The sequence below is a fragment of the Syngnathus acus genome, chromosome 10 (assembly GCF_901709675.1).
Source record: "Syngnathus acus chromosome 10, fSynAcu1.2, whole genome shotgun sequence".
NCBI lineage: Eukaryota > Metazoa > Chordata > Actinopteri > Syngnathiformes > Syngnathidae > Syngnathus > Syngnathus acus.
Genome location: NC_051095.1, coordinates 1919382 through 1946732, shown reverse-complemented (window position 1 = coordinate 1946732; position 27351 = coordinate 1919382). Strand labels below are relative to the sequence as shown.

The window sequence follows — 27351 nt, the reverse complement described above, 5'->3', positions numbered from 1 at the left end:
TGAGTTGTGCTAACGCTGCTAACCGATGAGAGTGCGTGTGCAAGCCCGGCTTCCCTCAACCCATCTGTCCTGTCCCGGCTTTCTGGGCTTCTTTGCTAACGGGACCCCGCGGCCCCCAAACACTGAGCTGGTCGGGGGGGGGGGGGGGGGGGGGCTGCATGGCCCCCACCCGTCGGCACTCAATTGTGTCTGTGCACGGCAAGGCAAAGCAAAGCACTCTTCTATAGCTTTTTGATTGGCTTTCAATCCTCTGACACCCACACCGTTCTGCATGGCAGCTCTGTGTGTGTGAGCGTGTGTGTGCGGCTTAGTGAGGAGATTTAGTGGGGGGGGGGGGGGGGGCGCACAGAGGTGATTTTTCACGGGGAAGTAAAACGGGGCCAGATGGGGCTGATTGTTGCTTTCTACGCAAATTAAAAAGAGACATCTGCACTGAGATGGACGACACAGGCAGTTAACACACACACACACGATAGTAACAAGTGTGTGTGTGTGTGTGTGTATGTGTGACAGACTTGAGCATGCAGACATCCAGCCAGGTCCACATTACAAAGAGCTGTGCGTGTGCATGTGTGTGTGTGTGCGAATGAGATGACACATTTGGCAAAGTGAAGTCAAAGTTGAAGACGAAAAAGAAAAAGAGGACAATTCACAGCTTCAGCCGAGGTCAGAGGTCATTGTATAGAAGAGCACAATGAAGGATTTCATGTGAGGAACCCCTCGACCCCGCCCCCCCCCCCTCAATACATATACACTCACACACCAAAAGACCTCGTGTGAGAAAGCAAGGTCAATATGAGTATTAATTCACTATGAATGTGTTTTGCTTCTTCCGAAGACTTGAGATCAGCTGACTCCATCGTCGTAATAGATGAGAACCAAATGTTGGTTTATATTCAATATTTTTCAAAAGTAGATGACCAACAAACGGAATCCCAACCGATACAAATCCAACAAAGTGTTTGTGTGCACGTGTGTATCACCCTGAGGGCATTCAGTCACTTAGAGACAGATTTGAGTGGTTTCAGTTTTCCTGCAAAGGGTCTGCTTTTTTTGTGAAGAGGGGAGGGGGGGGGGGGGGCAGTCACATAAAGAGGTCACATGCAAACGTCCACTCAGTGCCAGGTGTCCGACCTGTAAAACCCGATGTGACCCCAATTCCCGCACGTCCTTAACTCCAAGCCAGAGCAGTCTCACGATTCACCTGGACAAGTGTCAACACAGGAAGTTGGAGACACACAGGAAGTTCAGCAAATTCCCTGCTGAGAAAAGTCAGGAGAGCTAATGTCAATCATTGATCGCAACAATACCTGTGTGTCGGTGTGTGCTTGTGCTGCCACCTGCTGCTGGCTCTGAAAATTGCAGCCTGCAAAAGTTTCTTGTCCCCCCCCAAAAAGAGGGAAAAAAAACCGCAGATTGGAATCATCAAATATTTACAGCATTCGAACCTTCGATCACCATAGAAATGATCGTCGCCATGACAACCGTGCAAAACAGCCAAAGGACAATATAAAGATTCTTTGGTTCAAACAATAAAAGTTTTTAGTTGTTTTGATGGCAAGATATCAACTAAAATCTTTTACTGAATCTCATCGAAATAAGCCAAAGGACAACTTGTGCATGAGTTCGACAGCCGCAACATTTATTATGCAATTTATGAATAGTGTCAACTTCTGTTGCCTTCATCCAAAACAGTCCCCATGATGAGTGTGTGTGCGTGTGTGTGCCTCACATTCCACAGGTCATGTACATTAAGAGTGCAGCAGTGCCCTCTGCAGGCCACCTTCTGCCATCACACCCGTTGATATGTTTCTGGTGTCAGTCAAATGACTCTGAGCTCCTGCTCCTCCTCTCGTTGCTCCTCCCCTTCATTTTGGTCGGCCTTCCTCGCGAACGCCGACGTCATTTCCTGCAGCAGGAGCTCTTGAGACGGCGTGCAGCCGGCCTGCGGACAAGACGCCGTTTGCGCGTCAGCGACTCCGTGAGGGGCTGGAAGCGGCCGGACCTCCGGCGTGTCCCGGGGCTCCTGCTTGTGGCCGTCGCCGCTGGACAGGAAGCTGTTTTCCAGGGATTTCAGCACCTGCAGCCCAAAGTCGCCCACCTCCTCGTAGAGCGGCTCCGGCGAATCAGAACGCTCCTCGGCGCTGTCCTGCTGGACCTTCATGGGCTGCGGACGCAAGCGTGCTAGAGTCAAGAGCGCTCGGGCCGCAGTGTCAGAAGTTGGAGAGAGACTCACAAAGTACATGGAGAGCGTCCTGCGGTCGTGAAGTTTCCTCTGCGGACAGCAAAAAAATAGTTGCATTCAGCTCAAAGCCGAGCGAAGGGATTTTAAAGTTGGAAGCTGCTTACCAGTGTCTGATTGGCCGAGAGCATGCCATGGTTGCTGTCATCTCCTCGAATGGGCACCAGCGGCATCGTGCCGAACTTCTGCTTGGCGATGTCGGACGAAGAGTGGCGGCGCAAGACGGGAGGGCCCGGCTCGTCGTTCTGCCCAGAGGCACAGAGGTGGGAGGTGACCACGGGGCGGCGGCGGCCCGTCGTCACGGCGATAGAAGCGGGAAAAACTGACCTGAGCTTTGAGGAAGCTGCCCACCCAGTCCCACAAGTCGGCCTCACTCTGGCAACAAAGGAACCTGCGCGCAGCACACACGTCCATATGTTCATCCGCCGGCGCAAATAGGCCCGCGCCGAGCGCTAAACGTGCAACTTACAGTTGATTTTTGTGTGACATCACGGTGAAGCCCCATCTATGAGCGCAATCAAATGTTAGCCTAACTTTGCATGAAAAAAAGAAAAAGAAAATGGATCCATGCGTCGCCAGTCACCTTGTTGGCGCTTTGAGTTTCCTGCGGACCCCCATGTAGACCTTCATGGTCTTCAGCGGCCACTCCTTCTCCGCTTTGAAGCTCTGAAGTCCAGAAGTGAGGCGACAACACGTTGGGCCTCACTCAAACGTCCCTCAGTCGGTTATTCGGTACCTTCTTGTCTTTGAGCAACAGTAGTTTGTTGTTCTTGATCTGGAAGCTTCTCTCCTGGAATTTGTTTCCCTGAAGCAGTTTGGGGGTCTCCTCGCGACACCTCAGCACGCCGACCTTCATCAGGTCGCTCTTGTAGGCTAAAGGTCACGCAAGTAGGTCAGAGCCGTGCTGCTTTCATGCATGCGTGTGTTGACGTGTGCGCCACCTACAGGTGAGGATGTCGATGCCGTCCCGTTTCGGGACCCTCTTCGCCACAAAATAGGCGGAGCTGGGGTCGTCCATCTTGCACCACTGCAGCGCCTGCTCCAGAACTTTCTCTTTGGGATGCAACGGACGCTCTGTGGAAGCAAAAAAAAAAAAAAAGACACATCAGACACAAGCATGCACGTGTTTTTTTTTTTCGTGTGCGCATGAGGACGCACCCAGCTCTCCATCCTCGATAACCTCAAATGTCATCCAGACATCTTTGTCACCAGGTGGGACGTTCCTCATATAGAGAACCTGATTGGTCAGCTCCTCTGCACACATGTTGGGCGACACCTGAAGGGACAGCGGAGTTAAAGGACGGCTGTTACCATGGCAACAGGATATCCATGTACGCGTTACTTTAAGGGTGATGCAGCTGTCGGGCATCTTCGTCTCCAGGTAGACCTCGATGATCAGATCTCCCGCCTGAGACAACTGAACACACAAGCAGCACATTGACTCGTCCCGCTTTAAGACTGACTCCGCCCACCGCGAGAAGCCATTGAGTTACTTGAGTGTCCTTCCAGGAAGTGATGAGACTGATCTCCAACTCCATCTGATTCTGGTGCTCTTCATCGATCTGACGAGAAGCAACAAGTCCAATCAGCTGCGCACTCTGAAAGCGGACATCGGAGAAGGGCCTACTCACGTCAAAAACATACAAGTAGTTGTCAATGAGATCTTCCATGATCTTCACTTCATGCTCTCCTTTGCCGTCCGTTTGGAAGAGGCTGGGAGCAAAGAGCAGCGACAGGTTCTTGGTGCACATCTGGTTCAGGTCGGCGCATTTCTGGACCCTGGCGGGAGCAACCGATCGTGATTTGGTGACGCAGGTGACACGCCACGCTGGGCCAATCGGGACTCACCTATAGAGGTGGCTCACCAGGGCAGCCAGCGTCATCCGGTTGACCCGCGGAAGAGTCCGGATGATCTCCTTGTAGCGGTCTAACCTGGAAACCTTCAACTGGGTTTCTGAGGGGCAAACAGGAGAGTTTGCAGATGCTGGCGGCTCTTCCACGCTAGGCAGGAAGTCGACTCACTGGCGGCTTCCTGCCACAGCGGGTGGAGGTCGGCCATGAAGACGGGGTCGTCGATCTCCCTGAAGAAGCGCTTGAGGACGTCGGTCACGTCCTCGATAAAGTGGTCTCCGATGCGCAGTTTCACGTTGCGAGCATCTTTCCGGAACTGCTCCATGAGCAGTTTGATCCTGGACTTGGCTCCGTTCTTGCGGTAGATCCCTTCGTGGCTCAGACCTGCGGACGTCCACACCGTGGTTGGAGACGCCAAGCCCCGCCCCCCCAGGCGCCAGCATACTGACCGTACTGCGTGATGAAGGCGATGCAGCTGTCCACAATTATGGGGATGTCGTTCCTGCTCAGCTGCTGCTCTCGCAGAGCGTTTCCTTTCCCGCCGCCGGCCCGCTGGATGTCCGAATACCACAAGCTGAAGTCGGTGCGGCCCACGCCCCGCAAGTGGAACGTCCTGACACAACGGCAACATCAGACCTCCCGAGAGCAGCTGAGAGAGAAGCAGCTGATGCCAAAGGTCCGCTCACCTGCCCTTCTCCACCAAAACCAGAATTTCTTTCTTCTCGTGGCTCTGGCCTTCCGAAGCGACACCTTCAAAAGAAAGAATCGGAGTCTGGACGTGGTCTCTCGAAGACTTTGTTCTCATAGACACCTAACTCAGCTCCTGGAGACGCTTGAGGTTGATGATGTCTTCTGCGGCGCCGTCGTTTTGCGGACAGATGAAGAGGTTGGACTTCTGCAGGACAAAGTACGCCTCCTTCCACTGCTGAGGGTCCAACATGGCTCGGTACTGCAAGCGTCCGATGCGTTCAAACTCCCGAGTCAGCAGGCAGTGACAGCTGAGCGGCGTCGCGGCCTGGAGAGCAAACACGACACGGCGCTTCTATCTTCGGCCCGTTCCGTCTTTGGCCGAGGCAACAATCATCAACATCAAACCTTCCCGATGGCACTGGTCCAGCTGTGCAGAACCTCGGCCGTCTCCACACCAAACTGATGGACTTTGTCCGAGGTCAAATATAACTCAAAGGTGTACCGGAACCTGAGCGGGAAAAGCAGTCCGTTGATTGCGGGTTAAGTTCTGTGCCACGCGGTGCCGACCGAACCTGTCCACAAAGCCGTTGTTGTTGTTGCTGTTGGACGAGTCGGGTCGGCCCACTCCCAAACACACGACGTCCTTCAGGTTGAACTCCACGCACGGCTCTGCCGATCGCGACGTCTGGTACAGGAACAGTGACTGATCCACCGAGCACCAGAACTTCTGAAAGTCTGCGGCGGTCCAGAGGACAGGATGTGAAGGGAACAAAGAGCTGCGGAGGAACATGGTTCCGTCAGGACGACAAGGCCAACCTTCTCGAGAACGGCGAGACAGCGTCCCTCTGCTGGTGCAATTGGATTTGAAAAGGTAGCCCGAATGAAGGATGGTCTTCATGATCTCGTCGTAGACGCCTGGATCTGGGACCAGACCACAAGTTCTATTGGGCATCCATGTTCTACAACACTGCATTGTAGTAGCATTAGTAGTAGGACAAGTCTGGGCGGTGGTTCTGACCCGATGCGGGGTAGTGATCAGGTAGATCTCTCGTTGGTTGCTGTCCGTGTGCTGTGGCTGTCAGGTAAATGGATCTGGCCTCAGAGAAGATATGAGTGACAGTTTTGAGGAGTGTGTGCTCAGAGACCGCCGAACACAGAACCTGAAGGGAGACGCAAAAAAAGTGCGGTAAGGAACACATAGCGTTGCCAAGAACTTGCTATCATCACCCACATATATCTCCATTTGACATGATTCCATTTCACGCGACTTTCTGTCTAACGCGGTTTAGTCGTGGACCCCCTTTTTTTGGGGGTCATAAATATAGTTTTAAGTTAAATGGATGATATAAGGACCATACAAAGGTAGGTAGGTAGGTAGGTAGGTAGGTGGATAGGTAGGTGGGTAGGTAGGTAGGTAGGTAGGTAGGTAGGTAGGCAGGTAGGTAGGTAGGTAGGCAGGTAGCTGGATAGGTAGGTAGGTAGGTAGGTAGGTGGATCTGCATTACTTCCGCAGTGTGTATGTATTTAAAAGACATCCAGATGACATGACTTAACAGGCTCAGAGAAAACTACAAATAAAAGCAATGAGTGTCACAAGATATCAAAAGCAAAGCAACTAAGAAAGTACGCTGTGTTAAACAAGGAAAGATATATTAGAGGTAGCTACGATTGTTTTTTGATTCGGAAAGGGGTTCGCAGAAGCGTCTCATCCACACTTTTTTTTTCCCCTCCTCTCTTCCACACCAATCGCATCGAAATGACTTACTCACTCCGCCTGACATTGTCTTGTGCGTATTGCTTCTCTTTTACTACAACGTCAACAGACTTCCATGTACGACGAGCATTCCCGGTGACTGACGGCAAACGGATGACGAGCGGTCACGGTGACTGATGGCCCCCTTCGGCTGCCCAACAACACGCCTGACCGAAATTAAAAACCACCAAAGGAACCCTTCAGCTGCGTTAAAAACATGCCTTACTAAAAAAAGACTTTCTACACAACGCACTTTTGGGGTTAACGCGATTCCCAAATTCTGGACCCCAAGGTCTGCCTAAAATCGAGATTTAGGTGTACTGTCAAAAGAACGCCAGCTGAAATATTCCTGTGGTTTCCGAATGCGCACCTTGAGCAGCTGTTCCTGGCTGCTGAAAGCGGGATGGTCCAGTCGGAAGCGTCCTTCCCGGTACTTCTGACCGATGAAATCTCGCCGCTGACTCGGCGACGCGTCGCAGTCCAGCTCATCGGACTGGGACAAGTGGGCGGCCCAGAACTCGTTGGCGCGATCGTTACCCAGCATGATGAAGAGCTGCCACGGGAACAACGAGTACATAAAAGACGAGTCAAACGGATTCCAGTCGTTTCAGGTCTTGAGCCGATTCAAGACTTACTTGCACAATTTGGTTGCTCCACACACTGGTGTCCAGTTTCAGACTCTGGACTTTGGAAATCATGGTGCCCAAACCTCTGTGCTGACCTGCACTTGAGAATTGAATGACATCATTATGAAAGTCCACCATACTAACATGCTAGCATGTCGCTAATGCGGGCGTACCGGCACAATTCTTGCAGATGACCACACACAAGTTGATGGAAGCCCAGTCGGGGTTGACGGCCTGGCAATCGGCACACGTGCGGTTGGAGCGGTTGGACCAGATCTTCTCCGCCACCTCGTAATCCGACAGGGTCTCGGCGATGGCCTCCTGCAGCGCCTCCATCCAGTCCCGCTTCTCCCGGTCCGAGTCGGCCGTGAAGCTGGAGAGGCAGAGAGTTGATGACAGGTCGCCGTGGCAACGGACCAGCGAAGGTGACAAAGGTGGTACCTGAAAGTTCTGTAGGGAGTGATGAGGTCGAAACTCTTGTTTTTCCCATCTCGGATGGTGGCGCCGCGGGCCTCGATCACCGTGATGCCGATCCCGGTACGAAAACACTGAAACGGTCCAAAAACAGATATCACACACACACACACACACACACACAGCTGGAAGACACGGCAAGTTGCGTGTGGAAACGTGTCGGCATTGCGTGTGGAAAAACATCTAGGTTCTGCACGGCCCAGATGCTAACGAGTAGCGTCTGTGGTGCTACGGTGTTAGCCTGTTGTGCTAACATCACCTGCTGGCTTTTGTGGAGCCAAATCTGCTCCGTGTTGAGGGCGACGTAAACTTTCGACTTGGTTCCTTTCAGCTCCAGGAAGCCGTGTTTCTGACAGTGGGGACCGGGACCCAACCAGCGCCGCCCGAATACCAGCTGGTCTCGGACGTGGTCCTGCAGCGTGGACACCCAACGCCGCCTCAGCACTGACGCGGGCACATCAACACGCACAGTTGGTCCGAAATCAACAATGAATCGCTTTCCCCATGCACGTGCGTACCTTCGTTATCGGCCTTAAAAACAAAAATCCGCTGACTTGTCACAATTTCAAATTTGTTGTCTTTGGAGGGGCGGGCCATCTGGATAGCAGCCAACGGGACAACTCCTTTGGGGTACGCGTCCTGCCACAGATGACGATGATGATGACAATGGCGTCAAAGTCACGGATGGACTCCGACCTCACCTTCTCGTTTCCAAAATACATGAGATTTTTGCCGTCAAACTTGACGAAGCGCTTCTGGAAAACGTAGTTCCTGGAATGAAGCACAAGTTCTGCATCGTCAGGCGAGCGCAACAAAGTTGCGGAACGTGGGAAAAAAGAGAAAGACACACACACCCAGTCAAGAAGGAAGAGGAGAAGGACGAAGACGACCACGACACACAGGACAGGACCAAAATGACGACACGCACGACGAGAGTGTGTGCTGAACTTTCAAGCCTGACACACACACACACACACACACACGTTTAACGTGTGCAAAAGCGACGACGTCGTCATCGCCCCAGCTGGACCCGCCCGCCGCTTCAATCAAAAAAGTCTCTTCTACTTGCCGTTCCCAGCGACATAAACCAAACGCACCCCTGCGGCGACAGTTTGTCCAGCCATCCACTGATGACGGGCGTGGCGGCCCTGTCGCTGAGGGAGGTGTAGCTGGCGTACGGCGAGATGGTCTGGTCCTCGTCGCCGTCTGGCGCGCACCTGCAAAGGGGACGATTATGGTCTCGCGGCACTCGGCTGACATGTCAGGTGACACCCGCTTTACCCATGATGCTCGGCAAATTCCCCCTCCCGCCTCCTGCTTTCGCCGTCTCGTCTGATGTCGATCTGAGCAAGAAAACAAACAAAACAGAGATCACGCGTGGGTGCCGACATCAAAACGGCGGCGCGACGGACTCACTTCGCTGCCAAACGTGTTGACTCCGCCTCTTTGGAAAAGAGTTTCACAGTAGGGACTGATGACGTCGTCAAGGTCGACAGGGTCGTCTGTCAACACAACCAGTGGAAACACAATCATGTCTTCATGGCTTATGACATCACACATGACATCATTGCACAGTTACATCACACGTGTTGTCATCGCGTGATTACATCACACATGATAGAATAAAGTGATTATGTCATGATGACGTCACCTTGCACGCTCACCTCTGACTGATTCTGACGAGTTGTTGCTTGAAGTGCCGCCACTGCCAACAGGATTCAAATGAATTGATCATTGATTGACTGATGGACGAATTGATTCGTTGTCCAAACCTGTTTCTCTGGTCCCTACGGTTCTTGTCAGCTGCATGTCGAGGCGGCGTCGGAGGGGCAGACCCCACGGTGCCCCAGTAGATGTCATTGGAGATCATCTCCATCCTGCTCGAGCCGGACCACCGCGAGGATAAGGACGTCCTGCCATCGTCATGGCGACCAAGAGACGTAGGTGAAGAGGAAGCGGGACGCGGTTGGTTGTCGTGCGCTTGTGTGGGAGTAGAGGGCAACGGGGGCTGAACCGGACGGACGACCCTCGGGGGAACGGGCGGCAGGGAAACGTCCGATCTGCCGACGGGCGTCGACTCGGACAAAGGTGAGTTGATGCCGTCTAAAAGCGGAAAGCAGACGGACTCTTGGGAGAGTCTCCTGTGCGGCGACAGCACGACGTCAGGCGCAGGGGGGTGGAAGTGAACCGGCGCAGTGCGCCTCCGGTTAAAAACCGTTCTGGGTTTGGGCACCGGCTTCAGCATGGCGGACAGGTCCGGAGCTGAATAGTTCCTAAAGGCTTCCAAGCCGTAGGTCGTGTGCGACGATGGTGGTGGAGAAGACGACGGCAGGTCCGTCGCGGAATGGTGTCGCTCAGGCGCCGCTCTCTGATTGGCTCCCTGAGCTAACCGCCTCTGGACTTGCGATAGGAGTCTCAGGATCCGTTTGCGATGTCCGGTGGCCGTGATTCCCAGGCTGACCAGCGCGTCGTGATCCAAGTGGGCCACATCGGCGGCCAATAGGAGCCCGGCTCTCTGGAAGGAGGAGTGGTACCTGTGAGGAACGACATGGACGCAAGAAGTGGGCAAATGATCGTAAAACGGCCCCTGCGTTGCTTTGTGCATCGAGTGACTTCTGACCTCTCCAAATGGATGGCGGCCAGAAGCGTTTCCACCGCCGTGTTAGCATCTAGCGTCGCCATGACCACCATCGCCAGCGCCATCTCCTGACGCCATCACGGGGCCATCACCGGTCACAGCGGCCCATCGGTAACAGACCTTCTTCAACAAAATAAATTCATTCATTCATGACATATATTAATGTCAGGAAATGCCCCCCCCCAAAAAAAAAAATGCTGCTACTATGTTAGTGTAGCAGGAAGTTAACTAATGCTAGCATATTAGCATAGCAAGAAGTGACGAAACTATATTGCTAATATGTTAAGTGCTCAAAATATTTAATAAACATGTTAGCATGTTCAAATGACAGGTCTCCAACGTGTCAGCATCGCAAGAAGCAGCATTATGATTTTTTTTTCTTTCATCTGCATATGCAATGTGTATGTACTTTTATAGAACAGCCTATTTTGGACACGTTTTTTTCAAGTAACAAACTTCCACATCCATTTGGAAAGATTGACAACCTCGAGTGACTCATCGCAGCATACCAATGCGAGTGGGAACTTTTCAAAAAGATGTCTCAGTCTGCCATGTAAACTCATTCTCTTCACATATCTCGACATTTCCATGCAAGTGTAATCGTCATGGTGTGAAGATGCCACAAGAGCATTTTAGCAGGCTTCTTTTGCTCGTGAATCTTCACAAGTTGGCCAAGTCCTCAGCGACAGCCACTTTGATTGTGTCATAAAAGTGGACGTCAGTGCGCCTTCTAGCGGACAAAATGAGCAACTACAGTTACTTTTACAGAACGTGTTCTCCATTGGGACTGGAGGCCCTGAGCGGCCCAAGCGACTTGGCACAGTTAGCATAGCAGCAAACGACCACCAAAGCTAACACGCAAGCATCTCAGGAAGAAATCAATAACTGGGAGTGGCCCAACAGGATCACAAACGTGTTCCTCACTCTGCAGGAAGTGACCGCAACATGTTGCTAACAACATGTTAGCATATGAGCAAGTAATGGAAATAAGAGTTGCTCTTTGAAGGCCTAATTGATGTTTTATTCATCACAGTTGAAGCAGAGGATTGGGCTGCATTGATTGCAACGGATGATGACTTCATGCAGGCGAGCACAAGACGACTATTGTTACACGCACACAAGCGAAGCGTTGTTATTCAGCATGTGCGTCGGGCTGACCTCGGCCCTCCCGAGGACGACGAGGGGGCGCGTCCCGAAACAAAAGGAGTTGTGTTCCTTTCTGTTCCATTCCGGTCTGTTCTGCTGCGCTCTGCCCGCCCGCTCACGTCACCCGAGCGGCGCCGACGAGAACGGCTCGGCCTCGTTTGGTCCGAACGCTCACGTTTCGCCGCCGGCTCAACACGTTACCGTAGCGACGCCGGACAAACGACACCGCCAATCAGTGCAGAACAGGTCATGTGACTTAGCGGGACCCAAACACACCCAAACTTCCTACATGCACAAGTGTGTGTGTGTGTTTGCACGTGTGCTGTGCAAAAGAATAAATTGTGTGTGGGTGGGTGTGTTATGTGATTGGTCAAGTGGACTTGGAAGCTGCGCATCCGGTTGTTTGCCCCATGAGAACTTGACGCTGGACAAATTGCATCCACCCCCGAATTTGAAGGTACTCAGAGGGGCGTGGCCGGCCCCTTCAGCTTTATAGCGAGCGTTTGAACTTGCCATGGTAATTGCATGTCACGTTTGCCTGAAGAAGCCAGCAGAGCAGCACGGGTAGTCACATGAGTGCTACTGATGAAGTCCCATGATGGACAGTACAGTGCAGCGTTTTAATCTGGTTTACTTTGTCAAACTTGACCAACTCCAAGCCATGATGATGTGCTGACATGCAGATGATGTCATGTCATGACGCTGTGATGTCATGCTGTGGTGCTACGCAACAGATGTCAGGCCGCGACGCCCGTGCACACGCAGCGAGCGCTAAGGAAGCGGCCAGAGGAAAGGAAGGGCCCAGCGAATGGCCGTGACATCACAACAGGAAGTTTTCAACAGGAACAGGCCGCCTTACAACATCCTCTTTGTATGTGCGTATTTGTTAGGCAGGACGATGGCGCACCCTCCGCCCCAAGGTCAGAAAGGAAACAAACACCTCCTTTTCCTTTACTAACACACGCACACACATTTCTACAAACGAGAAAGGAGCAGATAGTGATACCAGGCATCGGCCTTCTTTCAAAGTATCGGGAAGGCTGCCGATACCGGCCACCGATACTTAAGGCGAAGAAGAGCAACCGTGAGCAGTGACATTTGATGCTCAACAACTACCAAACCAACAAAAGACATTTGACACAAAAAAATATTCTATAAGTCTGCTACACATGGGCTCCCTCTGGTGGTATGCAAATGAATTACTGAATTTGATACAACAATGCACATTTACAACATGACTTCAATCCAACATAAGTGAAGCTAGATGAAAATACATTTTGTGCCTTTTAGGACTGAAATTTGTATTTTAATATCAACTATTAACCATGAAAAGTCAATTTATAGCTTTTTTGTTGGTGAGAGGTGTGTCAAAGTCAAAGTCTGCTTTATTGTCAATTTCTTCACATGTCAAGACATACAAAGAGATCGAAATTGCGTTTCCTACTATCCCACGGTGTCCAAAACAAAACAAAAACAACATCAAGAAATCCATCAGTAGAAATTAGACGCAGTAACACCAGACCAGAACCATCATGACAGACGTGAAAACCAGGTCAGGTGCACGAGAACTGCTTTCTGCGTCACAGCAACTTTGGGGGTAAAATTTAGGAGGAGACGTTGCTCGTCAGAGTTTGGATTTGCAATTGAGCCAAAATTGCATGACATTTGACCAACTGGAAAACTGGACCAAGCCCACAACTAAAAACCAGAAGAACCAATAAATGCTCATGTGAAACTCACCAGTGAAAAAGCAAAACAGCTAGAACCAGTCCGACCAGAGGACCCGGCAAAACAAGCAGAAGCGGTAGAACTACTAAAACCAGTAGAACCAGATAGACTAGCAAAACCAGTACGCAGACCTGCCAGACCAGTCAAGCAGGACGAGAACAAACGGTCCGTGCGTGTGTTTCCGGTTGGGTCCAATCCTGACAGAACCGAACCGCGACCGAAACAACTTGACCCGTTGCGGTCACTCACTTGACTCGTGCTCCGGTTCCTTTTCCTCCCCGGTTCGGTTCGGTTGGGCTGACAAGATCCGCACGCAGTCCGGGACCGTAAGCAAACCCACATCCACTCAGGTGCAGAGACTTGTGAGAGTTGCGCGAGTTCTGTTGGATTGCAGACGTTCAACACGCCCGACGTTCACTGTCAAGGCACAGCAAGAACAACGTATACAACTTCCGGGTTGCTGTATTTCAAAACAAAAGTTCCAAAAGTCCCGATTTCCTGTTGTAGACTGACGCGACATTCAATGTTAAAATCAATATTTAATGTTATTAATAAACACGCAAGATATTAAAATACGCAAAGCAGATTCGCAATTTAAATATTTGCTTTTTTCCCCCCCAAAGAATTATGATTTAATCATTATCATCACATGCTACTCATTGTATTAAATATGTATTTGGAGTTTAAATATGAACATTAAGTAGATCATTATCATATCGTATACTTTTATTTTATTTATTATATTATACTGATTTGGTTTTAATCGTGATGTATAATTGGGGGGTGCGTCTCTCCAATAAAAACATTCCATTTAAGTAGGATTCATTTTAAAGTTGGATAGCAATTTGATTCAAAATGTTCAAGACCATATCATGCAATGAGTTGCTTGTTGTCATTTTACAACAATATGAATGAACCTGGGTCAGGTAACATGCGTTCATTAGCATACTGTAAATGACAGAAAAAGAAATGTCATGATGCGTTCATGTCCAAGGTGATGAGGGAAGGAGTAAGGTTTTAGGTTTTGCTGAGCTACCGCTGCTGCTATGCGGACAGGAAGCAAGCGCCTCGGCGTTTCCTCTGCTCTGCTTTCCTTTCCTTGTCCTTGCCGCCAAAGACAATCAGAAGCCAGCAGACAGGAAACAGGAAGCATCTGAGACAATATGGAGGCGGACATCAAAACAAAGTGAGGAAGTCCACTTGACCGGATGCCTTCGCGCTGACACTTCAGCGTGGTGGTGTTAGCCCCACCTCAGCAACATGTTAGCATGACCGTACTTTCATGTGAGAATTGCTTTAGTATCATGTTGGCAACTTGTTCTAAAGTTAGCATCATGTTAACTTTACCTGAAGCCTATGGTAACATCACCTCACCTTGACATTTGCATCATATTAGCATCATTCTTTGCATCACATTAGCATCACTTCGCACTATACGGTAAATCAATAACAGTAGAGATCTAGGCCACTGAATTTCCTTAAAGATATTAATCAAACAATCCAAATGTTGGCCGTTATCATGCCAAATACTGTTATTGTTTCTTAGAACATAAGCACATTTAAGAAATAATTTTCACACTTTTATTGCCGAAATGTCCATTATGTGTCCCAAATGAAATGAAAGCAACAGGTCAGCATGCTAGCATGACGTCATCAAGCATGTAGCTAACACATTAGCAAGGCAGAAAGTGAGTGCAACGCATCAGCATGTTCGCATGACCTTATCAATCGTGCGGATAACATGTTAGCATAGCAGAAAGTGGGCTCAACACGTTGGCTTGTTGACATGATATTTATTTCATTGGAGTACAATTTGTCAAGTTAATATTCACTCTTTTTGTTCGTCTTCTTGCACACGTAATGAGAAAAAGCTGGCAGAAAAGTCGCTGCTCTGATTTAAAGGAACGCCATAAAAAAATAGACAAACGTGTGCATGGGTGTGCGTGGGAGTAGTCCGTGAAAAAACACACAAAGATGTAATGTCATCAGCAGGGGCCATCCTTAGTGATCACAATGTCCAACTTCTTCTCCCTGCACACACACACACACACACAAACACACAAACATAAATACATGAGGTCACATGACCGTGAGAATGGTTGCGTGTGTTTGTGCGTGCATTCAGGTGTAGACCAGAATGTTCTCCAGCAGGCTTAGTATAGTTTGACTTTTTTTTTTCTTTTCAGATTTTTGTTTTGTTTTTAAATTGTGTTTTTTTCTTATTATTATTATTATTTTTTTAATTCTTAATTATTTTCTGGAACGTGTTTGGGAAACATTTTTTAGTTTAGGTATTTATTTGTGTATATATTTTGGGAAGTATTTGTGGACTGCAATTAGATAACACAACAAAAGGTCACTAAATATTGTCAAATAGAAAGTGCAATAGCCAAACAACTGATATAGATAAATATATGATGTTTGTAAAACGTCTACAAAGATAAAATATAATTTTACATAGTCGTTTTTTTTTGTTTTTTTTCAAAGCGTCATTAAATTTCATCCAGTTTGTTCATTAATTCATGTTTGTTAATTCTAATCACCAGTGTAAAAACAGTGCTGTTGCTGCACCCTTAGAAATTCTTAAAGCACCGCGACAAAGATGCTAATTAGCGTTAACATTAAACAAGCTGGCCTGAAAAGAAAGGTTTTGTCTTTGTTTACTGTATTGTACTGATATAAAAATCAGCTGCGAGTGCACAAACAGATTGCAGACTCTTTCCGGGAGAGTTTTTCTCAATTTTCCAACGCACTGGTCACGTCCACTTGCAACATACTTTGCCTTGCGCGTACTCACAGTCGGTGGATGCAAAGAGCGCATTCGTTGGGGTAGGTGACGCCGTCGCTGCCGCACACGGGCGAGTAGTTGAGCGGACACGCTCGGGTCGGAGTGGTGCCGCTGCACTGGGGCTGCCGACAAAACACAAACCGACCAACAAACGTCACCACGTGCTGAGAAGCAAACGCAAGGCCACATTCTCGCTATCATACCCTCCTGAAGATCCTGGCTTGGTCCTCAGCATCTGAAAAGATGAAGCATCTTTAATGATGAGCAAGGCCAGGGATGGTCGCGTCTTTGTGTATGAAGGGCAACTCACTTGCATAGAGGACAAGCGTCACGCAGACGAAAAGCAGCCACGCGCGCAACATGCCGTCCGCCAGAGCCATCCTGGAAGTGGGTCACGTACACACGACATGTATACATATAGGCTGCCGCCCGCACTACGCACACGTCCACCACGCGCACTCATGTTGTGACGGCGCCTTTGTGCGCGTCTAATCTCGGGATCAACGCCGCTCGCAGACTCCGCTGTGTCAGCGTAAAAAGGCAACAACAACGGCCGCAGGGACAAAACACGCCGCCCCAGACCGCCGCGCGTCGTCGGCTGCGTGTTGACCGGCTTTCAACTTGAGTGTGCGTGCGTGTGTGTGGAAAGGGCAACAGTTCATCATTCATCTATTTTTTGTCAATAACCTTTGCTTTTGTTTATAATATTGCCTGATGACAGAATGGTTAATGTCAGCACATATGCACAAACTTTGTTCCAGAAGTTTATTATTTGGAAGCAAAAAAAAAAAAAAGTGTCCTGGTGGTGACAGCACTACACGACTGGGGATCGACGGCTCAACTTTCTGACAACCCGTCAGGAAATCACTTGAGCGGCGAGAAGGAACACGGGAACATCACTTTGGTCTTCCGGGACTCCACCAGGCTCAATCCGCGGCCCGCTAAAGGACACGTTTAGATGGCACTCACCAATTGAGCTCCGTTTTAAAATCATGATGATGTCATGGCCTGCCGGGCGAGCTCTCACCTTTTGCTTCACTTTCCACTTGCCGACGCTCGTCGGCGCTCTTGAACCAACGCAGGGCGTAGACTGGCGAGGAAAATGACGTCACGTGTATTGACAAACACACCGGCATTGCACTGACCTGTATCCATCTGGCCAATGTCGCTTTGGAAAGCACCGATTAAGTGACTGTGTCCGCATGAGTCACGGGAGGCGACGGCGTCCTGAAGAGACGCAGCCAGAACTGAGGCGGCGCCCACACGAGTCCTGAAGGAGGCCAGTTCAAAGACCCCTGAAAAACACGCCTAATGTCACGGGTTTACAAAGATCACCCGGACCTCACGTAATGAATTATTGGTTTGACGTGTCAAAGAAATGAGGTCACACATGAGAAGACTGTTGAAGAGCACTGGCGGAGCTAGAGGGGGGGCCGCAGGGCACCCCTCCCAAATAAATTTGAAACCAACACGTGCCAGGCCAGACTTTTGGGTATTTCTGATTACTCCAGATTTTTTTTTCACCATTCCCATGAGTCCCTGGCATCAGACAGGCCTGATGTGGCGTGGCATGCTTGATGTGACGTGGCGTGACAAAACACGACATGGCGGCATGACGTAAAACAAGGTGATGCCGCGTGACTGACCTCCGTGGTGCGGCGGCGAGCTGATGCGACTCCAGGGCAGCAGGACGGCGACGTGGTTGTCTTGACACATTAGCATGGGCATGGCCTTGCTGATGTACTCAGCGATCCAGCGCTCGTCCTGAGCTAGGGCCGCACGCACCGCCGCGCGATGGCCGAAGGAGTCTGTAGCGAAGGGATGGGCGGAGCTTATTCATCAGTCCCAGAGGTGCGGGACCCCTGCGACGAATGGACCGAGACTCCTCACCGTATTTCCAAATATGGAAGACCTGATTAATGGCGCCATACTCGACATTCCAGTAACCAATGAGCTCTGAGTGGGCGGTCCTGAGGTGGATCTTCTCATTGGTTAACTTCAGGAAGGCGGAGCTATGGTCCGGACGAATTTGGTAGGTGCGGAACTCGTACAACGCTTCACCTCCTTGAGTTCCTGTTGAGAGGCCTGCCAAGCGCTGATCACACAAAAAGAAAAAACACACATACATATTTGCATTCAAAATCCTGAAAATCCTGTTTTTTTTGCGTGTTCCTAATGTGCTTTTGAAGAATTTTTTTTTTTTTTATCTGTACTGTTTGTTCCCACAGGGATCGCGGGCGTGCTGGAGCCCACGCCAGCCGTCATGGAGTGGTATCGTCGTAGTGTCGACTTGGTTAATTTTCAACCAGAAACATTCCACTCCATCTTGTCCAAAGATCAACTGAGTGTGCGTGTATGTGCATCTGTCGCTTCCCCCGAACTGTTCCAGAGAACTGTTCCAGAGTATGTTTTAATTGACAAATCAAACGTTGCAAATCGATTGTCAGCTGGACCGTACGTGACACAGGTTGCCATGTGTGAACACACAATGTCACGTGATGCGAGGAGCACACAAAAGTACACAATGAAGATTACTTTAAAAAGTGTCAAGTTCGGTTGGGTTTGGTGAACTCACTTGAGGATCCGGCGAGTGACGTAAACGGGCCAGCAGGCGTGAAAAGCGGATCATTTTTTCAAAACGTGAAGTGGACGAGTGCGTAAACCAAAAGTCCTCCGATGGAGTTTTTCTGACGTCATCAGGCAGCGTGGAGGTCACGTGTTTTATTTTGCGCTTGTTTTTTTTTTACATTTCAAGATTCAAGAATTTTTATTCGCCATGTTTGAGCGTGCCAAACAAGGAATTTGACTTTGGTACATCACAGCCTCTGTTCAACATTTAGGTGACTAACAACACTCAGGACGTGTGAAAAATGACAAATATTCTCATACATCCCCTGATCTTGACCGCATCCTAGCCGTGACGTCAGTCATTTAGATTTAGAACTAAATTTCTAAGGACAATTGGAATACACGCAATAATTATTCTATACAAAATAGTATGCCGGTTTTTCCCAAAATACATTGCAGTTACCATAGCTGATCATTAGGTGGCAGTAATGCACTGCTTACGTTTACAAACCGCTGTTACACGCAGCAAGAAGAAGAGCAACGGCACTTCGGTGTAGGAAAACAAAGTGACGTCACGCCGTACAAGAAGTATGTTGAATGTGGGGCGCGTGGCCACGAGGTTGGGGCTAGCGCTTCGGCGCACGACTAAATGGACCGTGTCACTTCCGTGTTCGAAGGCCACGTCAAGACGCGTCTCGAGCGGCTACACTCACGGCAGACGCTTGCGTGAACTCGAACGGAGTTGCACCGTGGACCCCGGCCAGGAAGAACGCTTCTGGTTCGAAGAGCTCACAGGTCAGCACTGCACATGCGCGGTGTTATAATGTCCTCTATCGATCGGTCTAAAAACAAAAGTCCAATCTAAATAAAAAATATAAATAAAGCTCCCAAATGAGGATTATGCCTGGCTTTGAACCCTCCCGGCAGTTTTCCTGCATCAGCTTCTTCTTGAAGCGGTCTCGTGTCTTTTTCAGATCCGGAGGAGGAACCAGCTTTGACAGATGTTGGTCCACAGCACGCTTCGGCTCATCCTGCGCCTCCTCCTCCTGCTTCTCAGCAGCAGACTCACGGCAGCTCCCTTCAGCGTCATTTAAAGGATGCAAGCGGACCGGGCCTCGAAGCAAAATCCCTCATTCAGTTCCACGACGCGGACTTCCCGCTGCTCCCGAGCGTGGTGGCTTCCAAGAAGAAAAAGACGGCAGCGCTGAAGAATGAGCACAAGATCTACGGGACACCAGATTCAAAGGAACCCGTTAGTGAGACTCACTGCTCGGGCTGCGGCGCCATCTTGCACTGTGCTGACATGGCTTACCCGGGGTACCTGCCCAGCGAAAAGTACAAGGTTCTGCTGCAGGAGGACCGCCTCAACAGCGCCACCTGCCAGCGTTGTCATTTGCTGCGCCACCATCAAAAGGCTCTCCGCCTGCGAGTGTCCAAGGACGAGTTTCGCAACGTGGTGCAGAAGATCCGCTCCCAAAAAGCGCTAGTGCTCCTAATCGTGGACCTCCTGGATGTCCCCGACTCGATTGTACCGGATCTTCCGGACTTGGTGGGTAGCAACAAACACGTGGTGGTTCTGGGCAACAAGATTGACCTCCTTCCCGCGGACTCGCCCAACTACTTGCAACGAATCCGACGGCAGCTGGATAGCTTCTGTCGGGATGCCGGCTTGGGGGATCAGGTGAGCGACATCCACCTGATCAGCGCCAAGACCGGCTACGGCATTGAGGGTCTGATCTCCAGCCTGCAAAGAGCTTGGAAGTACAAAGGTGACGTGTACCTGGTGGGAAGCGCCAATGCGGGAAAGTCCACACTCTTCAATACGCTGCTCCAGTCCGACTACTGCAAGTCCAGAGCCTCCGACGTCATCGGCAAAGCGACCATTTCCCCGTGGCCCGGTGAGCTCGTCGCAAATGGCGCGACCGGTCATCATCCCGCTTGACTGCGCCATCTTGTCCGCAGGGACCACTCTGAACCTGCTCAAGTTCCCCATCATCAACCCCACGCCGTACCGGATGTTTCGACGACATAAGCGTCTCGAGGAATGTCGCCGGCAGACGGAAGACGACCTGTCGCCCGACGAGGCCAAGAGGCTCAAAGACCTCCGCCGTCGGGGATACTTAGTAGGTATGTGGCGAATGGGCGGCGGGCGGGGCCACACACACGTCGGACGGCGACGACTCTGCTTTTTGTGCTCAGGTCGTGTGGGTCGAACATTCCTACCGAAAGGCGGCGAACAAGGAACCATCGACTTTGATCCCGACACTTTAGCCTTTGAAGAGTACGATGACAAAGGAACCGTGCCGACGGGTGAGAAACTTGATTGGTGACTCGGCGACGGTCTTGCACGGTTTTCACAACCGAGTTTTGACAGGAAAACGAGACGACTCGCCTGGCGAGTTGACGTACAACGAGCTCAAAGATGCGCATTGGCTGTTTGACACGCCGGGAATCACGAAGGAACACGACGTGAGTGCCCGCTCGGCCGTTCAGTCGCGTTTCCCGAATTGAAGCAAAAGTCAACCGGTGTCCGCAGATCCTCGGGCTGCTCAACGAACAGGAAGTGAAAGCCGTGGTCCCCACGCAGGCTATTGTTCCTCGCACGTTTGTCCTGAAGGCCGGAATGAGTCTCTTTGTCGGCGCTCTGGCCAGGATCGACCTCCTGGAGGTCAGTTCGAGTCGAGAAGTTGTCGAGCAGAAACACTGCATGCGTGTCCGTTCGAGGGCGTCCTGAGGTTTAACCTCATTCGGAACACATTCCAGGGGGAGAAGTCCTGCTGGTTTTCCGTCATCGCTTCCGCTCACGTTCCGGTTCACATCTGCAGTGTTGAGAAAGCCGACACAGTGTATCAGAAACACGCCGGACGTGAGCTGCTGGGGGTGAGCGGTCGGTCATCTTGGCTTCCGTGGAGACAAATGCGCTGATGGCGTTCTTGTGGTTTTTGCTGCAGGTGCCAGCGGGAGGAGCGGAGCGCATGAAGGACTTCCCGGCGTTGGTGCCTCAGGAATTCCGGCTGGAGGGTCGAGGTCATCTGGAGGCCGCCGCCGACATCAAGTTGTCGTCCGCAGGTACGCCGCCCGCCGCCAACGGGCCTGGGTTTTATGGTGACAGAACCGTCGACTGTATCCAGGTTGGGTGGCGGTGACGGTGTTGGAGGGCGAGGTGGCGCTGCTGAGGCTTCACGGGCCACCCTCGGCGGCTTTCGGCCTGAGAACGCCCCCACTTCTCCCTCACGTGGTTTCGCTGAAGGGAGCGCGCGTCCCCAAGTCGGCCGCCTACAAAACGATGACGCCGAGGGTGCTGCCGGACGTCCGTCTGAAGAGCGCCAAGGTGAAGAAGAAAGCGCCTGCGCACCGATGAAGACTCAACAACATCATATCAAGACAGCTTTATTTCACCAACGTCTAATTTCTGTAAGTCGGGAAGCTACAATATCCGGCAAGCATTCATTTATCGTTGCCGATTTCATAATATTCATCTCCAGATGTGATGCACTAAGCAGCCGCAGGATTAGGAACGCAATGTATTTCTAATCTGTCGTTTGATAACATACATAATGCATATATAATATTAAACCATGTTCTATTTAAAGGTGACTGTCAAATATTGTAAAAACTGATAGAAGAGGTGAAGTGAGTTGCCGTAACCCAAATGAGCGCATTCACAACGAAGATCAATATTGCACACGGGAAAAAAAATGTTGCGAAATGTTGAGTTTGCTGCAGATGATCAAGAAACGGATTGTCAAACGCTGCAGAGAAAGCCAGGAAAAACCTTCCGCCCCATCTCTTAACGGGTCCTTGCTTGAAGAACGGCTGGAATTGTCTGACGGGTGGCTCGCTCAGTCTGGCTCGGCATCAGTTGCTCGCCGGCGCGGCGTCCATGTAGTACACGTTGACGAGATGGCGGTTTAGATGGCGGCGATATTCGGCCTCCTTGGAAAAATAGCGGTCACAGAAGATGCACATGTGACTTTTGAGCTCAGTGGGAGTGGGAACTTCACAGGTGGGCGTCTCCGGGTTGTCTGGGTTTTTGCCGGCAACGTTTCCGTTGAGTCCAGAGTCATCGCTGCCTTCGGAGGCACCGTCGCTGACATCGCCGCCGCTTCCTTCGTGGCTGCTGTGGACGCCTTCGTCATCGTCGTCGGGGTCAGAGGCTTTGCCGCACCGCTTGGGAAGCGGCGCTGGCGGCACGGAGGCGGGTTCAGCCGGGGGCGCCGGAGCGGGTTGCGTGTTTTCCGCCCGCTCGGAGGGCTCCACCGGAGGCGACACCACCTGCACGGGAGTGGGCTGCTCCGGTTGGGCAGATTTTTCCGGTACGTCCGGAGTGCCTGACCGGCCTTTCGCTGGAGGTGGCGAAGACTTCCTGTTGGACCTTCTGGCCCTCTTGGCGGGCGAGCTGGACTGGAGACTGTCACCTGTTCGGGTCCGGCGGGCCTTGGAGGGGGGCAGGAGCGAAAGGTCGAGCGCTTGTGCCGTTTTGCTCTTTTTAGATTTTTCTTTGCCGTCTTCTTGAAGACCTTCGGGGACGCCGATGCTCCCGGCGAGTTCTTCTTGTTCTGACTTGCCGGATCTTCGTGGCTTTCTGATCTTGTTGCCATCTCGTTGAGCAGTCGTTTCGGCCGCTTGCGACTTCTCTCTCTGGTCCTTTATCAATTGTGGGTCATGTGGTCCGTCGTCTGTCATCTTCTTGACTCTTCTCTTGGCCTTGGTGGCATTGGCGGTCTCCTCCGGTTTCTCCTTGGGCTTCTTTTGTCTGGTTGTGATGGTTTTCTCCTGCTCGCCGTTCTCCGCGGAGCCATGCCGTTTCCTGGGACTCTCCTCTGGCTCCTTGTCCCCCGGTGCCGCTTTAGCGCTCTTTGCGAGCGACAGATTGATGGGGCCGGACGGCTTGTCACCGGGTGGCTGCTCCTCTTTGACCTCCCGGTCGTTGATGTCCTCCTCCACGTTGGACGGGTTGGCTTTGGAAGGCTGGTTGGGTTTTTTGACTCTGAGTTTGACTTTGGAGACGTCGACGGCGACGTTGCAGCCCAAGTGTCGAGATTTGATGTGGTACTGCAGGTTGCACTTCTTGGAGGCGGCGTACTTGCACAACGGGCAGAGGAACTGGCGAGGGTTGAGGTGCAGCTCCACGTGCTTCTTGAAGTTGCTGCGGTCGGCCGTCTTGTATTCGCAGTAAGGACACGCCAGCGGTTTGGGACCGTTGTGGACCTGGCGGGCGTGCCGGGTCACCTCGTGCTGGTTGGCCGCCAGGTAGTTGCAGCTGTCACACTTAAAAGGCCGCTCACCTGCACACAAAGTCCAATCCGGCCGCAAGGTCAAGCAAACGCATGAATTGAACATTTGCACAAAACAAACTGTTGTTGCCAATTTTGCCCACTGGAGGTCGCACTGAGGTCATATTTTTTTGCGGTGAATGGAAATATATCACACAATATCATTTTGTTCACAACTCTCCACAACTTGGATGTATTTGAATGTCTACATTTACAAGGCAGGCAGACAACCAAGTCTACAAAACACAAAGAGAAACACACACACAGACACACACACTGAGTTTACCGTGTTGCTGCGCCATTCGAATGCTTTCGTGGACAAACAAAAGTCACAACAATGAAGCCTTGTCAATGCACGCTCATTGTTAGCATTTCGATGACAACGGCGACGACTTGGCCTTGACTGATTTCGCTCCAGAGAATACACAAGTGACACTACTTACCCGAGTGCGTGCGCATGTGTCTGGTCAGATGGGTCTTCTGGGAGCTGGAGTAGTCGCAGTACGGGCACCGGAAAGGACGCACACCTGCGAGACGGACACACACGATGACAACACGTGGTGCACAGGGCAGGCAGAAGACACGCCCTCGGCCGGCCGGCCGGCTCTCACCCGTGTGCGTGCGGATGTGCTGGATGTAGTTGCTCTTGCGGTCGGTGAAGTAGGAACAATACGTGCACGTGTGCAGTTTGCTGGGAAAGTGATTGCGCAGGTGTTTCCTCCAATGGTATTGACTGACAGTGCTGTACGCGCACAACGTGCACTTGAACACCCTGCAAAAGACACACACGCGTCAAGGCGTCTGCCTACGTCAGCAATCGTAGCGGCGGCGGCGGCTGACCTGTTGTCGTCGCCCTCCTTGTTGTGGTGCTTGAGGTGCGCCACGTAGTGGTCGTATCGGTTGGTGTTGTAACCACAGCGCTCGCATCGAATCAGGCCTTTGGCGTCCCCCGATGCCGCTTCGGCCTCGCCTTCCTCGGCCGTGTCCGCCTCTTTGGCCTTGGCCTTGCTGCGACCCTCCACGTGGTTGACCACCACCATCTTGCTGACAGCGTGCGTTCTCAGGTGCTCCACAAAATCTTTTTCGTCATGAGCCAGGAAGTGACACGGCTTGCAGTGGAAAGGCTTCTTCTTCTTGCCGCCGTTGGCGGGGACGGGAGTCGCCGCCTCTCTGCGCGGAGGCGACAATGGCGGCGAGGGGCCGCTCGAGTTCGGGGGCGGGATTTCGCAGCTGGCGTTCCGTCCGCCATTCTGCACGAGCCCCGACGACTCAGGGAAGTCGACGATGTCGTCGGCGCCGTCGCTGTTGTCGTAATCGTAGCTGCGGAGGAACGACGTGTTAACGTCAAGCTCAGGGCAGGCGGCTCCGGCACGCGTCGCTCACCTGATGGTGCCCTCGTCATCGTTGTCCGAGTAGCCGCACGGCACCGTCTGCAGCTCCATCATCTCTTTGTCATCCGCCACGCTGCCCTCAGCAGCGTCCGCTGCCGCCACGGCTGCCACGTTGGCCAGCATCACCAGTTGAGGGGCCGGCGAACTGCGGATGTCGTCATCCATCAGCGGAAAAGGCTCCATGGAGAACACGGATGCGGCCGCCATGTTGTCTTCCTGCCCATAACACATTTTCCCTGCTTCTTTAAGCTACAAGAACAGAGCTGTACTGATGCCCGCTTCAAATATCAGAACAATCGTCCCCAATATTTGCGATTGTATAATCGATGTAACCAAAAACGCATCTGGACTATTTTTCCTTCTACCACAGGTCAAGCGTTTTACACTGACCCTGTGACCCTGCTCCTTTAGTGGATTTGAACCCAAAGGTAAAAAAAAACGAATCGCCCGAAACGATCAAGACCTCTGTGGTTTGCAATCATTTCCTGCTAGTTAGTGTGAAGCGCATCCCTTCTCCTAACGTCATTGTTGCGTGAAGAATGCGCTCGTGAGAGAAAGTTGGCCAACTTCGGGAGAGTAGGAAAAAAAAGGCCAGTCGGCCATTTTGAAACAGCACCAACCTAGTCGACAGCGCCCGCACCGCATCCGCGGAAAAAAGAAAAACTCATAAAACAACCACCACAAACCAGTCGCAGAGCACATCCAAGTTTAGACACACTCACGCCATTGCTCATCGTCATTTTCAAATCTTCCGGTGTCGAGCACAAAGTCTTCACACTTTTGCTCAAATTCCACAAACTACTTGCACTCTTTCGATATTTTGGCCGTTTTCCGAACACATGTTCGCTTCAAAGCAGAACGTCGACCGATCAAGTTGGTACGAACGCGTTGTGATTTTTTTCCTTTTTTTTTTTTTTTTTTGCTGGGCCACCATTTCACTTTTCTGAGCAACTTAGCGGAAGCCAAAAGAAGCCGCGAGCGAGAAAGCTCAACGATCCGTCAAAGTGGCCCAAAAGTGGCAACGAGGCCACGGAGGAACGAACGAAGGCAAAAAGTGTGCCTGGCAAAGTGTTAGCCATGGTCCTGAATCGTGATCAGCGGCGGACAGCGCCTGGGCGTCTCGTCCGTAGGTCTTGTCGTCTTGTGCGGGCCGCCTCCATTTTCCAAAGTTTGCTCGGACCAGGCGACGCCGAGTTGATTCGGAGCTCCGCCAAAGTAACCCGCTGTCCCGTTCGCACTCACCCGCTGTCCTGCGGCACCAACTTGTCAGGCGATGCACCGTCTTTTGCAGAAAAGCTCGTGAAAGCGTCGTCGAGGCCAAACCCGAGGAGAAAGAAGGAAAAGTTTGCGCACATTCCTCCACAGCCAACGCTGAAGCGCATCGGCGGCGTGACGTCATCACGTTGGCCACGCCAAAAACATTTTTTTTTCCGACTTACTCTTCTTTCCTTTGTCTTTCTTCTCTCTTTTTGCCTATTTGTTCATATGATAGAAATCACTTTTTGTTATATATTGCAAGTGATCACTTGATTTTCCAAAATAAAATCGACTACAGCAGCTCATATTAGTTTATCTTACGTTTTTGCACTATGAAGCATTTTTAAATATCTTTTTTTAAATGTCACTATACTACGTTGTTTTACTGCAGTATTTGTAATGTATCACGGTATAATCAACGTCACTTTTCACTTGCTTTCATGTGAAAAGAGTCGCTGATGGTGGGAGGGGTACACTTGCCTATCTTGTGTACCTTGAGGTCGATTCCCGCATACGATGGTGAATGTAACCCCCCAAAAATAAAATAAATTTAAAAAAAAAGAGGAAACAACAAAGGTATGTGTCATGCTGGTTGAATGGTTAGCACAACAGCCTCCCAATGCAGAGTTCAATTGTGGGCCTTTGCATATTCTGTGATTTGTGACATCGAAATTGTCTGGACGTAGAAATGGGGCTGGGGGGTTATTTGTGCACTGTGATTGCTTGGAGACCAGTTCAGGGTGTTGGCTGCTTCTGGCCCAAAGACAGATGGCATAGAATAGGCTCCAACACGCTGCGGCCCTGACCTGACAGGAGGAGGATTCACCACCTCTGGGCGCCTTCTTTTTTTCTTTTCCTTTTCAAATATTCTGTTTAAGTATATTCTTGGCAGCTGTAATGATGAGCCATCTTGAGGTGGCACA

The 27351-nt window shown here is 51.1% G+C and overlaps 6 protein-coding genes across 8 annotated transcripts in view; 2 read left to right on the top strand and 4 right to left on the bottom strand.

Annotated features, from left to right (window-relative positions):
* Positions 1–27351, top strand: part of LOC119129646 (C-type mannose receptor 2-like) — a 902042-nt gene that overhangs the window by 844182 nt on the left and 30509 nt on the right. The gene's annotated exons all lie outside the window — the stretch shown is intronic.
* Positions 1622–13572, bottom strand: arap3 (ArfGAP with RhoGAP domain, ankyrin repeat and PH domain 3). Of its 3 annotated transcripts, XM_037260169.1 has the most exons (36): positions 13398–13572; positions 10257–10394; positions 9409–10170; positions 9301–9341; positions 9053–9138; positions 8918–8979; positions 8734–8853; positions 8491–8592; positions 8338–8407; positions 8155–8275; positions 7896–8080; positions 7604–7710; positions 7336–7535; positions 7172–7257; positions 6907–7089; positions 5802–5943; positions 5600–5704; positions 5356–5518; positions 5189–5291; positions 4910–5108; positions 4780–4843; positions 4543–4706; positions 4265–4477; positions 4091–4196; positions 3874–4021; positions 3736–3804; positions 3585–3659; positions 3401–3518; positions 3188–3316; positions 2979–3115; positions 2826–2908; positions 2712–2747; positions 2570–2633; positions 2350–2487; positions 2237–2275; positions 1622–2167 (listed from the first exon to the last, which is right to left on the bottom strand). In XM_037260169.1, the coding sequence occupies exons 2-36, from the start codon at positions 10337–10339 to the stop codon at positions 1823–1825; spliced, it is 4848 nt and encodes a 1615-aa protein (XP_037116064.1). In that variant the 5' UTR covers positions 10340–10394; positions 13398–13572; the 3' UTR covers positions 1622–1822. The 3 variants fall into 3 exon arrangements, with proteins under 3 accessions (XP_037116064.1, XP_037116065.1, XP_037116066.1); XM_037260170.1 differs by lacking the exon at positions 8491–8592; XM_037260171.1 differs by lacking the exons at positions 8491–8592; positions 9409–10170; positions 10257–10394; positions 13398–13572 and having other exon boundaries at positions 8706–8853.
* On the bottom strand, positions 14925–16565 carry LOC119128258 (probable pancreatic secretory proteinase inhibitor). Its single transcript, XM_037260519.1, has 4 exons — positions 16247–16565; positions 16140–16171; positions 15946–16058; positions 14925–15179 (listed from the first exon to the last, which is right to left on the bottom strand). Exons 1-4 carry the CDS (start codon positions 16314–16316, stop codon positions 15134–15136), a joined length of 261 nt encoding a protein of 86 aa, XP_037116414.1. The 5' UTR covers positions 16317–16565; the 3' UTR covers positions 14925–15133.
* On the bottom strand, positions 16681–18647 carry nipsnap3a (nipsnap homolog 3A (C. elegans)). Its single transcript, XM_037260471.1, has 6 exons — positions 18512–18647; positions 17827–18031; positions 17583–17744; positions 17082–17231; positions 16964–17026; positions 16681–16877 (listed from the first exon to the last, which is right to left on the bottom strand). Exons 1-6 carry the CDS (start codon positions 18563–18565, stop codon positions 16801–16803), a joined length of 711 nt encoding a protein of 236 aa, XP_037116366.1. The 5' UTR covers positions 18566–18647; the 3' UTR covers positions 16681–16800.
* Positions 19073–22096, top strand: noa1 (nitric oxide associated 1). Its single transcript, XM_037260283.1, has 9 exons — positions 19073–19299; positions 19479–20402; positions 20467–20631; positions 20704–20814; positions 20879–20973; positions 21041–21172; positions 21268–21384; positions 21456–21573; positions 21636–22096. Exons 1-9 carry the CDS (start codon positions 19095–19097, stop codon positions 21863–21865), a joined length of 2097 nt encoding a protein of 698 aa, XP_037116178.1. The 5' UTR covers positions 19073–19094; the 3' UTR covers positions 21866–22096.
* On the bottom strand, positions 21879–26558 carry rest (RE1-silencing transcription factor). Its single transcript, XM_037260270.1, has 6 exons — positions 26414–26558; positions 25164–25387; positions 24621–25100; positions 24392–24552; positions 24224–24307; positions 21879–23792 (listed from the first exon to the last, which is right to left on the bottom strand). The coding sequence occupies exons 2-6, from the start codon at positions 25376–25378 to the stop codon at positions 22363–22365; spliced, it is 2370 nt and encodes a 789-aa protein (XP_037116165.1). The 5' UTR covers positions 25379–25387; positions 26414–26558; the 3' UTR covers positions 21879–22362.